The 12,424-nt window shown below is 36.7% G+C and overlaps 1 protein-coding gene across 1 annotated transcript in view; it reads right to left on the minus strand.

Annotated features, from left to right (window-relative positions):
- Window positions 1–11,984, minus strand: part of LOC119771803 (cytoplasmic dynein 2 heavy chain 1) — a 142,089-nt gene extending 130,105 nt beyond the window's left edge. Inside the window, exons 1-21 of the mRNA XM_038267964.1 lie at window positions 11,802–11,984; window positions 11,430–11,603; window positions 11,032–11,170; window positions 10,268–10,386; window positions 9,925–10,069; window positions 9,485–9,630; window positions 9,280–9,366; window positions 7,676–7,810; window positions 5,208–5,321; window positions 5,011–5,122; window positions 4,291–4,415; window positions 3,927–4,102; window positions 3,362–3,557; window positions 3,172–3,267; window positions 2,790–2,951; window positions 2,558–2,656; window positions 1,971–2,110; window positions 1,488–1,716; window positions 853–980; window positions 588–703; window positions 301–428 (exon numbers count right to left, since the gene is read on the minus strand). Of these exons, the coding sequence (XP_038123892.1) occupies window positions 301–428; window positions 588–703; window positions 853–980; window positions 1,488–1,716; window positions 1,971–2,110; window positions 2,558–2,656; window positions 2,790–2,951; window positions 3,172–3,267; window positions 3,362–3,557; window positions 3,927–4,102; window positions 4,291–4,415; window positions 5,011–5,122; window positions 5,208–5,321; window positions 7,676–7,810; window positions 9,280–9,366; window positions 9,485–9,630; window positions 9,925–10,069; window positions 10,268–10,386; window positions 11,032–11,170; window positions 11,430–11,603; window positions 11,802–11,984 (2,949 nt within the window). The remainder of the gene's footprint in view (window positions 1–300; window positions 429–587; window positions 704–852; window positions 981–1,487; window positions 1,717–1,970; window positions 2,111–2,557; window positions 2,657–2,789; window positions 2,952–3,171; window positions 3,268–3,361; window positions 3,558–3,926; window positions 4,103–4,290; window positions 4,416–5,010; window positions 5,123–5,207; window positions 5,322–7,675; window positions 7,811–9,279; window positions 9,367–9,484; window positions 9,631–9,924; window positions 10,070–10,267; window positions 10,387–11,031; window positions 11,171–11,429; window positions 11,604–11,801) is intronic.
- Window positions 11,985–12,424: the final 440 nt, after the last annotated feature.

A 12,424-nucleotide genomic window follows, 5' to 3' on the forward strand; every position in this document is an offset into this window, starting at 1 on the left:
ATACATTTCCATGTTATTTAAGGATCATATCAGGCAAATCAACCTTTATGAACTTTTAACTTTATTTTCAGGTCATTCCTCAATCAAAAATGTGCACAAACTGATAATACACTCAAAGTAAGCATCTCTGAGTAATCCCATGAGAAAGCTGTCTGAGCAGCAGCCCATCCCTGTCTTGTGAAAACACATATATTTGCCTTTAGTAGACCCTGAATGGCTTTAAAAAGCTTTATATAAAAAAAAAGGACTTTTAAAATGATTTTTCAGGTTAAGTAAGGTTTGGGTGACGTCAAATCTTACTTCAGGTTTACGAGCGACAATCTGGCTGTATTTGCCAGTAGCAGCAGCAATCTCCTCCATGCTTTCTGGTCGCGTTGCAAGCACTTCCATAGATTCTGAAATGAAGCTTTCTATGGACTGTGTGTGGCCTGAAATTAAGGAAGAAAAGAGATACAGGTGAAAAAAAATCTGATTGTTCAGGGGACTATCCCATTTCATGAACAGAGAAAGAAAAGAAAATTAGTACGGTAGATATATGCAAATATATGCAACTGAAATGACTGAAGGGCAAATGTGTGTAAGGGTACCTTGTATTGATTTCTTTAGTGATAAGAGCAGCATGTCAAACAATCTCTGGATCAGGTCGTCGATGGTCGTTTTTACAGGCTCACAATTGACTGTAATACAGTCTACCTTCTCTTGACTGTCAAAGACAGGGGAGACCTGGTTAATATTATGCTAACTTTCTTTTTAGATACTAACTCCACTCCCACTTTTAATGTGATTCTTTTTCCATTTAATATTATTTGGTCTGATTTATAGGTTGATTAAATCGGTTGTTCTCATATGTACCTAGGGAGGCGTTCTGACTCTTTCCCTCTGGTTTTGAGGGCCTTGAAATTTCTCTCCCAGTCTTGCACAGAAGTGAGATGCTTCCCCACCAACTTCTCTAAATCAACCTGGCCAAGCACCACCCACTCCTAGAGAAACGTAGATAAATGTCAGTGGCTACAGAGCATATTTCCTATTTTTAAATGGGTTCGTGTTAAAGGTGACAGAAAGCGAACACTCTACCATGAACCAAAAATGACGAAACAAAAACTGAACTAAAGGGGGATAATAGAGAAGTATGAGGTCGGCAAAGGGATTCCCCCCATGATTTAGATATGCATAGCTACTGACAGAAGTGACAAGAGAGTAACCCTGTCCCCATGGGGGACGCCTGGGGGAAAATGCTGACAGTAAAAACAACAGGACTTCAATGTATAAATGGAGAAGCATGAGTGATCAAAGTTTAATTCTTTCAAAGAAAACAAATTAGTTATAGCACTTTTCAACTTCTTACTTAGAGAAGGGGGGGAAAAAAATTAGACAAACTTCTACTTTTAAATCTGAGTAAGCAGATGCCCTAACACTTGTATTCAAGCCATTTTTACAACAGCTTTCTTTTATTTTAATAGAGTCAAAATTCTGCTGTAGTAAAGCACCTTGAACTTATCTTGCATAGCCTGCAGGCGGCTAAAGAGGTCCTCAGCTTTGCTGAAAATGGTAAGGAAGCCAGAGGCATTTCTGTCGATCATTATGTTGAAGATAAGCTCTTCCCCCGGGATGCTGACTCCTTTAAACTGATTTGGGATGGAGATGAAACGTTTCATCTCTCTGAAGTATCGAGCTCGCACCTCCTCGAACGGCGGCCGAAACTGTAAACGGCCCTGCCTGTTGAGAATCATATATAAGAAATCACAGGTTATTATATACAGCAGCATAATTTACAAAAAAAAAAATATTTATTAAAGAGAAAGGTAAGACATAAATGAAGAATGGTGAAATTAATGAGTTTGAATTCAGGTGGGAGGACAAGTAACAAGTCATATGAGTGATTGAGTGATAGAGGGGTATAAGATCTCACAGGGAAAGAAAAGAACACGGTGGGGTGAGACTGAAAGTGGCAAAGCTTAAAGTAAACTGACTTGAAAATCAGATCAATTTGTATCTCAGGCAAGTTCTTATTCAGAGCTTCTAGCCCAGTCTGATACTGGTGTTCCAGAGCCTTGTAGAGCTGATGGTTCCAGTGCTGACGCCAAGCCTGCATGTCATCACACCTGATGCCCTAGACACACAAAGAGAGACACAAACACAGGTTTGTTTGTTTCCACCAATTCTATAACATGATAAAAGTTTATTTACCATCCTATACAGTTCATCATCAGCAGCTGTTATTATATGATAAAATGGTCCGAGCATTATGGCCTGACTATCATTTAAACTGCAGCTGCATTCATGCTATGCCACAATTAAATCGCTGAATTTTCTAAGCACTGCTGTGTCCTTCAGCACTGCAGAGGCCTGGCACTGAGCCATTCATTTAATTTAAATGTGTTGGAGACCAGATGCATCTAAAAGTTTGATATGATGAAATTTAGAAATCTTTTTTAACTGTTTCATTAGACTTAAATATGTACCTTTAATTTTTAGTTTAAATGTTAGTTCACATACAGGTAAATAAAAGCGATTTTAGTAGAAACTGTGGTAAAAATGGTTGTGACGTTATAAATACCTGAGCCTCCAGAGTGGCGAAGCCAGTGCGGAGTTCCTGGAGGCCATCTTTCCATCGCTGCTGGTGTCTTAGTAAATCCACATTCATGAGCGTCACCACCTGAGAAATAGACCCAGAAGAGCGGACAGAAACAAGTTAATAGTATCTAACTAAGCAGGGAAATAACGGGTTCCAAAGACAGGTGCTTTTGGCAATAATTCAAAGTACTGTGAGTCCTCCTCTGTGCTACCACCTTATCGATGAAATCAGTGTGCCATCTTCGCAACTTTCTGTTCTCGGTGGAAAGCTTCTCTGCAGCAGACTGCAACTTCCCAATGTAAACCTCCAACTCTTTTGGGTTATCCCAGGTGATCTGGAGTTTGCTATCAGATTCTTTTGACTGGGAACGGTGGTTCTTACAAAAAAAAACAGATCCATTAAAATCTAAAGGCACAAGATCATAGGATAAAGTTTAAAGTTGTGTAACTGCTCCCTTCTTCAAAGTATAAGTTGTAAAAAGCATTAAAGATTAACATTACACATTAAAAACTACTGTTTTGAACATGCATTGAGAAGTAATCTTCAGGACCTGAAGAAGAATACAGGTCATTTCCTTCCATTTTTGTCCTCATTACCTTAATGACCTGCTCAAAGGCCAATGCAAGACTGAGCATCATGGGCCTCTGAGAAGGAATCATTTGTTGGTCGATTGTGTTGTAGAAATGGGCCACCTAAAACACACCGATACTTTGTTTCAGTTCAAAGAAACAAACTGCATACATTTGTAAATAAACAGAGATTGTGGACCTTAACCCGTTGTCTCACCTGTTTCAGAACAATGGCCTGCCTGTGAAACTTGTCGGCTGTGTTAGCCGCCTGCTGTATCTTGGCTGGGATGGGAAAACCCAGAGCTGAAAGCTGCCTGGCCTCCTTGAGCAGACTAACCAATCTGTCTGAGTACTGGATCTTCAGCCTGCCATCTACATGGTCCAGCTCCATGACCCGGTTACTGGCCTGAAGACTGCAAAGAGAGAGGGAAGCAATTAAGAGACAACAGCAAACAGTACCTCTTTAAAACTGAACACGCCAAATCTTATCCAAAATAAGAAACACAAAACATGGCTTCTAATGTCTTCCACAGAGTATAAGTCACGCTTATTAAGACTTGTGTGGTTTTAGCGATATAAAAACTTAAAAAAAAAATAAACTTCACCATTACAAATGGGAAAGTAAGTAAATAAAATAAAAGGAAATTTATGCTGCAAAACAGCAGTCTTTTAATGGTAAAATAAAATAGATGAAGTTCATTTATTTTTAAACCCCACATAAATATTTTAAATGCTTATTTTAAAAAAATGGCACTTATTGTGCAGGTACCAATTTTTCTCACCTTATCCCTGATCTGGGATCAGCCAATCCAGATAGTATATCCCTGGACCAGTCTTCAAATTGCTCCTGTTCATACGCCCTCAAAATTTCTAGTAGATCATCGCAGAAACGTAGGAAGCCCTTGAAACTAGATAGGTCTGAAAGCAGAGCCTCTGCAATGCGGACAGAGTCTTCCACCTGGTGCAAGAGAGCAAAAAGATTAAAAGAAAAGAGACTCTTTACCCACATGGATTATTTGATTGCAAAAGTTGAAAAAACTGAAAAGCTCTTCATGTCATTTTAGCCAATGAAATTGTGTTTTTAATTGCCATAATACTGGATTGTTAATGAACCCATCTAAAATGCAGAGGCAAACCTTTATTTACCTTGTGTACGAGATGTCGCACCCAGACAATTTTATTGACAACCTCAGGAAGATTCCTTCCAGTAAGGGGCCCATTTTTGTCTCCGGGGCCACCGTGGCATCGACTCTCAAAGTCATTCTTCAAGCCTTAAAAGATTAAAAAGAATAAAAAGTCAGTAAGGAAAAACAATATTCACTAGAAAGTACACTCTGCATTATCCACTTTAAGGACTTGCTTTCAGCTAATGTTTGCATTATGAGTCAGATGCTTTGATTAATTGGATTTCTAAGGGTATTACAGTAAAGAGCCTGTAAAAAACAGGATCCGCTGTAAAAACTGTCTGAACTCATTGCCCAGTTTTTGCACAAATATTTTTTGATCAAAGCAGGCAGGAATGATATATAATATAGTATGTTCAATGGGTTTAAAAAATGGTGTTTCCTCTTATGCAGAGGAACACTGAGACATATTTACATAAAATAACAGCATTTCTGACAGAGTGTAAAATTATCAATATCTCCTTTTCATACTGGACTTTTTTCTTATTTTACTTCTAAACAAAACAGTTATATTCAGTTTTTAACAAGTTTATAGTCATTATTTTTTCTCCTTAGTTTGGCTAAGTTTTGCCAAAAGTTAATTACATTTATTTATAAATACATTTTTTATCTTTTCTACCCTGTAAAAGCATTATAAAGCCGTAATTGGGCGGTAAGAGAGCTTAGCAGAAAAAATAAATACCCTTGATGTAGTCAAGAAGCTTAGCCAGTAGCTTCTCTCTTTCCGACTGGAGCTCTTTGCTGATTGTTGGGCGTCTGATTAACTCCTTATGTTTCTGAAAAACCTGCAGCAGCTATATATTAAACAAACATACAGCGTGAGTCCCGTCATTTCTCCTTAATGTGTAAAATTCTGTGATAAAGTCTTTTTTTTAATACCTGTTGTGGGTTGTCCTGCACATCAGCAATATAGCTCTTTAGCCTGCCAGCAACCTCCTGCTCTGATGGAGCTATTACTCGCTCGAACTGAACCACTGCTGCTCTCCAAAGGGGCTACAAATTAAAAAAAAAAAACAAGCACAACATAGGGATTGAAATATTCAGAATCTTAAGCAGCTTTAATTAATGAAGTCCATGAGAGTTAGCCAATCATAGCATTAAGTCAATCAAAGCATTGAACAATTAGCCACTTCAGAGCATCTTTTTGATTCCTTGATGATTTTATTATGGATGGTGATCAATTGAAAGTTCCAGATTAGGGCTGAAACAATCAATCGGATTAATCAATTTGTTGAAATAATCGTCAACTAATTTAGTAATCGTTTAATCGCTGTAGTGAGTGTAGTGTAGTTTGTTTCACCTGGTTTAATCTCATACAAAATCTTCTTTAAAGAACCTTTTGCTATCCGATTATTAATCGACTAATCGAAAAAATATCGACGGATTAACCGATTTGCAAAACAATCGTTAGTTTCAACACTAGTCCAGACTGAAAGCAGGGTAAAGCTTGACCCTCCTAATCCCCCTCGGCATGGGGGTCATAAACATAAAACCCCTCTGAAGTGTTAACAGTAATTTGTTATTTCAGAATGAGTGTGAGACAGTGCAGAGCAAAGACAGCAGCAGCTGTATGGGACACAGCCACACGGATAATGGAGACATTATCGACCAATCACTGTTTGACCTGAGAAATATGTTGATCAGTAGAATCTGATGAAGCCTATAAGAAGTTGTGAATGAGGAGTAATACATTCGGTGGTATTAAAAAGGACTGAATCCGTCGGGAAAGCAAGCAAACAGACTGTAACAGAAAGTCCTACCTTAAGGAAATCCCCTAAGGGAAATTTACTTTTGATTATGCAATTACAGCAAGATGATCCCAAAGTTCACATGGCCTGGGATCTCTAGTTTATTAAATGAAATGATTAACTGATCTCTAATCAGAGGGTTCATGTTCATGTTGTTTTATTTTGAAACCATGATTGAAAGATGCTGTTAAAATAAATACACATATTATGAATAGGTTAGCCACAAGTTTTCCTGTTTTTAAATCAATAGCAGTGACATCAGGAGGGATGATCTTTTTGCTTACTCTTTGAGGCTCTGATGATTGTGGTGATAGACACTGTCTTTTTATTTTGTCAAACAATTCAAGAAACAAAACAAAACCCATGGTTTTGAAACCCCAGCTTCTCCTAAGTGAAACTAATGGTATCACTCAAACAAGTCATCTGCAAAATGGAAAGCAGTCAGCTGGCTGTGTGACAGGATATGAGCTTTTACACCAGAGACAGGAAGTTAAATTGGCAAATAAATGGTCAGTGAGGATGTCTCATGAGGATGGGTATTAGGGAATGTGAATTAAAGGACAGCTTTATTGAAAAGCCTATAATAGTCAGAAAAATGTTTGTCAGAAACCCATGTTTTTGGTAATTTGGGGTGGGGGTATTTTATGCATCATTGATAATTAATTAACTTATAATTATCAACCAATTTATTGCACAGTATTGATTTAAAAATGTATTTAGTGAAAGTATAGTAAAGAAGAGGGGCCTCCCCTATTTGGAGAGCTTTATCTTGACACCTCACCTTGTTTTAGGTTATGAATGAAGGCCTTACTATTACCATATGACATCATCGGAGATAACAGTCCAGGTTACGGGTTACTACAAGCCTTCAACATAGTGACAAAGTTTATTATTATTTTGTATACATTTCATTTTCCTCTGGAAATTATGTTTCTGTAAATTATAAATGATAACAAAAAACGCCTGTTATTTATATTTAATATTTAGATCTTAAGAAAATGTATTTATTTCATTTTAGAGACTTTTACATAATTTTTGGAATTTGGCCTTAGCTATGAAAGGATTACTGTAATTTTCGGACTATTAGCCGCACCTGAATATAAGCCGCAGAAGCTAAATTGCATGATTTGTACATATAAAAGCCGCACCGGACCATTTTTATATTTAACACAAACTGTGTTGAACTCGCAATGTCTGTCTTTCTCGCTGTCGTTCTGTCTCGTACCACTCGCGGTAGAAGTCTGCTTCCGGAGGACCTCCGCATTCCCGCGCGTGTGGCTACCGTACTTGTGTGTTGAAGCAAATGTGATGTCAACATGGTGGGTGGTAAAATCCATAGATTTAGGTATTACCCCAGTGGCCGTTAGCTGTAAAAGTCCATAGATAAGCTGCATTGTTATATAAGCCGCAAGGTAGAAAAATGGGGAAAAAGTCACGGCTTATAGTCCGAAAATTACAGTAGGTAACCAGTAGCCATGCCAATTAAGACAGAAATATATCCAAAGATTACTTTATAGAACCTATCAGTATGGCTAAATAGGGTAAAAGATGAATACCGGTAACTAAATACCAAGTATAAACACATATTCTATAGCTAACCTCAGTATAGGGGTTGTAATGTACAGGATTGAGTCCAGAAAAAGGCTCAAACACCCGATCTGCAGTCAAAACCTGCTGCTTTCCTCCTGGTAGCAAACACAGAAGTTTCTCATGAACCATGCGGAGAGTCACCACCTGGCAGAGGGAGAAAAAAAGCACCAGAATGAATTATTTTCATTAAATATTCATCAATAATATCCACAATAGAAACAAATCTTGACTGTGAAGTTAGATTAGGTTCCTTAGAATGTCCTGGCAAAAAGAGGCATCAGTATAAAATACTGAGAAAATCTGGAGGCAATGGGCCTCATACAACAGTTTCGTATTCATGTCTTTAATTTCTCATACTTTTTCTCCTACCACAGGCTTTTAAAAATGCTCCACAACAGATTCAACAAATGTTCTTAACTTCAGTAAATGAGTATAAATGATCCTTGGAAATGATCCTTGACCGATAGTTCTATCATCACTGAATAAAAATGTAATTCATAACTGCAGAGTTGCTTAATCTATATGACGAAGCCCAGAAAATGGACAATCGCTTCTAAGTAAAAAAGAAATGTAGTCATTTCTTGTAATTTCGTGACTATAAATATTCAGTATTGAGGTCATGTCTGACTGGACTGAGTGAACAGGTTACATGTTATCAAATGGCTATGCTGCAACTTCCACTATTAGGCAACTGGTACCTCAACAATAAAAGCAGAATCACAAGACTGATGCTAACTGTTGAGACTATGCAGTTTAAGTTACTCTGCTGAGATGTTTTATTTATTTAAATGTTATTTATTCAATGGCTTTGCAAACAAATCTGTGTGATCTTTAGAGAAACCCTACTTTGCTTTGTTGTACATTTTTTAATATACAAAAAACTAATAATAACAAAGTTCATTTGATCAGATATTTTAAACCTCTTTTGGTCTCTAAAATCATTTCCAGGTTTTAACCCTCTCAGACCAATCAGAGGAAAATTCTTGTGACAAAACTAAAACTTCTAGAACTGTATAATCATGGCTCATAGTTTCTTCCTCATTTTTGTTTAGGAAAAAAGCACAAATATGTCAAGTAATGTAAAAGTGTCTCCTCATATTTTCTGCTTTAGCCTTGAGAGTCTCCTTTTTTTCTTTCGATTTGTCCTCTAGAGTAGCACTCACTATGGTTGTCTAAGTACCGAGGAGAAGCCAAACAGATTTGCTTTCACAAGCCGAGCTTTAGGCTTTTGCTATAATGCTCCACTTGATATTTATATAAAGAAAAGGTTCTTAGAAAATGCTTTGGGATTATTTCAAGTGAAAGATAAAAAGAAGAAAGAAAGGTGGAGAAGTGAGGTAGCAAGTTAAAAGGGGGAAATGAATATGGAAGAGAAAGAGAGAAGTGTTTCTGAATCAAAAGGCATGGCAGGTAATAAGAAGTTTACTTAAAAAGCACATTTGAGTAGTGGGAAAAAGTCCATCACAGTGAAATAGGGGTAATAAAAATAAATAAACTATTAAAATAACTAAAATGATGATAAATAATGAAAAAGAAAAGTTAGACTTCAAACCCAACTAATATTGTTCAGATAGTCCAATCAGAGGCCATCTAAACAAACCGGTTTATGTTACCTCATTGAGCCGCTTTGCAAGGCATTGAAGGGTTTGTGGACAGTGTTTTTGCCCTTCCCAGGGATGTGGAGCATATCTTTTCCACACCTGAAAACATCAAAACAAAAATTCAAACATAATTTGGTCATTCATTCCATTTATTTTTTCTAAAGGGGTCAGATCTTTGAATAATTCAGTGTGTGATTAACGTTTTTTTTTTTTATACCTGTCCGGTTAAATGCTCAGAGGCTCCAACCCACTGCTCACAGATCGAAACCCCAACCCTGAGGTTCTCTCTCATCAGCACAAATGGCTCCTCAAAAATCTTAAGACCGCTCAGCTTCTTCTGGACATACCGCCCCAAAGCTCCACCTTTCACATGTACAACCATGTGAATAAAATAGGTTTCAGTATACTACATTTTGGGTTGAATACATGCTAAGAAACCACATATTTATTTAAAAACAAAAATCTGCATCAGCACAATATGTTAAGAACACTCAGCAGTTCCAGGGAAAAAAAGCTCAGTTTCAGTTCTCAAAAACCGTCCGTTTCAGCTAAGAAAAGTCGTATTGTCTAAATATCAACACACTGAAACACCCTTTTGTCTGGAAAAAAAAAACAGTCTTCTATATTTTAAGTTGCCAGTTTTGTCTGGTGTCGCACCAATGACGTCTAGGAGCCGAACCATTCGTGTTTCTGGATAGGGCTGGAAATCTGTCTGCCTCCAAACGTCATCCAGGGCATCTTTGCTCTGTTCCACCAGATCCACAACGTCTGACATGGACAAGCTATCGAGACCAACATACTCCTAGTGGAAACACACACACACATATAAATATATCTCAAGTAATCCTTCTCGAGATTGTATATTTTTCTATGTTACCGGTAAATAAAACAAAACATCACATTGTAGCACAGTAAATTTCAGATGCTCAATTTCTTGTTTTTGTATTTTTATTTTTTTTGTAAACTGGTAGTAGAAAAAAAAAAAGCTTTTCATTCATACCTTTTGTATTAGTTTGAACTGCTCAGTGAAATACGATGCCCTTTCTCTCACACTGCTCTTCTCTGCAGATTCAGAGAGATCTGCCCAAAACTGGAACTCATCATTGGGAGTCAAGATTCCTGCAACAGGTTTAAAAAATATATATATCAAGTTAGAATCAGAATTTAAATGATTAAATATTGAAACAATAGGCTATTTTGATCTGCATACCCAATTATAAATAACTTACTTTCTTTCCTAAACTGAATTGATAACTTCTTTGGGTAATTTAGGACTTTTATGTCACTTATAAAACTTCATTTTTTTTGCAAAAGATCAAGTTTAACCAGATCTACCAAGCAGATCCGATCACTCTGAAGACACCACACATGGCCGGAATATCTCCCCAGCAATTGGTCCGGAGAGGTTAACGATATCAAGGGCTCTCAGAAGCGATGGATCATGCAGAAATCGGCACGGTTTTCTTGCCATGTGTACCAATCTTAAAAATAACTTGCTAATTTAAAATATTTGAAGCAAATATTTGCTGATTAAGTTATTATTTCCTCAATAATAACTTCTTAAATGTTTACAATTTGTCCAATAGTTGTGATATTTTTCTTTTGCTTATTTAGAAGAAAGCAAAATGAAGTCTTCGGTATCTTTAGCAGAACTTTAAATTGGAGCATAAATAAATATACAACTACAGTACAAATGAGATAGCTTCAGTATACATTGATCCAAAAAAATCACAGTTTTAATAAAAGGGCTCTAGGAGGACATACCCAGGATGTCATCTTCGGTGTGGCCCTTCTTGGCAAAAGGTTTAGCTCCGGATTGACGAACCACAGATCCAAGGCCCGTTTCCAACTCATTTAGCAGACTTGCAAGCTTAGGGTCGAAAGCGGAGCGCCACTGCTCATCCTAGAAGAAAATAAGGACTTATTCAACTAAAAAACATGTCCTCTACTCTAGAATAAAACTTAAAAACAAACGAACAAACAAACAAAACTATTTTTTTAGTTATGATGGATTATTCAAAAACTTAAATGTTTCAAAATGTGTTCAAAAAATTATAAATATATATAAGATTAGTTTTCCTAACACTGTTATTAACAATACTTTTTTAATTTTTTTAGGCAATTCTTATGTTATACTGTTTTGTAAATGTAAAGAAGCTAACCTGAAGCAGTACAGGTGCAAAAACCTGCTTTACAGACTGATAGAGGGTGTTAATGGGAGATTCCAACATGGACGACACCAAAAGACTCCTATCTAGGTTGTCTTCTGTAATAACTGTGGGATACAGTTTAAAGAACACCAACACCTTTTCTCCGCTGTCACCCACAGCTTCAATCTGTTGAAAAACATAAGAAACAAAACCACCTTGGCATTTCAGTAAAGACTAGGGATGTAACAAGAAAGAACTATTATAGATATTGAGGTCCACTAACCACTTCATTAATTTAGTCCTTAATAAACAAACATTTGTGACTACGCTGTTGTTATAAACTTTACTTCTGTAGATATTTTAAGCAGTACTTTTTCAGGTTACCTTATTAGACAGACGAAGGTCATGATCATGCCTGGTAAAAGACAAGATAAATTCATTTCCATCGTCCAAGAAGTTATTCAGCTCTTGGTTGTCAGCCAGAGAAGATGAAGGCTTTAGACCAAAGAAGTTTCCAGCTGTGGTAAGAACAAACTTCTTCCGAGCGTCATCTGAACCGGGGGGCATCTTTCAGCTTAAAGTTGTGAACTACTGTTGACAAAGCAAAAGAATTAAACAATCACGCATTAATGCATAATATTGGGACTGCAAAACATCAGAAAAACTTCAAAATGATATGATATATGACCTACAGTTCTGAGTTTCTTTTGCTTTGTTTTGTCTCATTTAAATACCCCCTAATAATGTTTGTGAGCGTAAGGATCTCAAATAGTAGAAATATACATCAGGTGATTGTTGAAAGCTGTAAAAATCAATCTAGAAGGCATACAATATTTTAATGCAAAATGAACCTGCATTATAAAAGATTTTCTAATAAACACAGTGGCATAAGTCCTTTTAAAGCATTAGGACAGCAGGAATTGGAGATTTTAATTTGTAATGTAGAAAAAAAAAGCATTCTTAACTACTGTCACTGTATAAATGGTTCAGTTTTCCTAAAGAAAAAC

This window comes from Cyprinodon tularosa, unplaced genomic scaffold (assembly GCF_016077235.1).
Source record: "Cyprinodon tularosa strain WSP-4 unplaced genomic scaffold, ASM1607723v1 ctg69, whole genome shotgun sequence".
In the NCBI taxonomy this organism is placed as follows: Eukaryota; Metazoa; Chordata; class Actinopteri; order Cyprinodontiformes; family Cyprinodontidae; genus Cyprinodon; species Cyprinodon tularosa.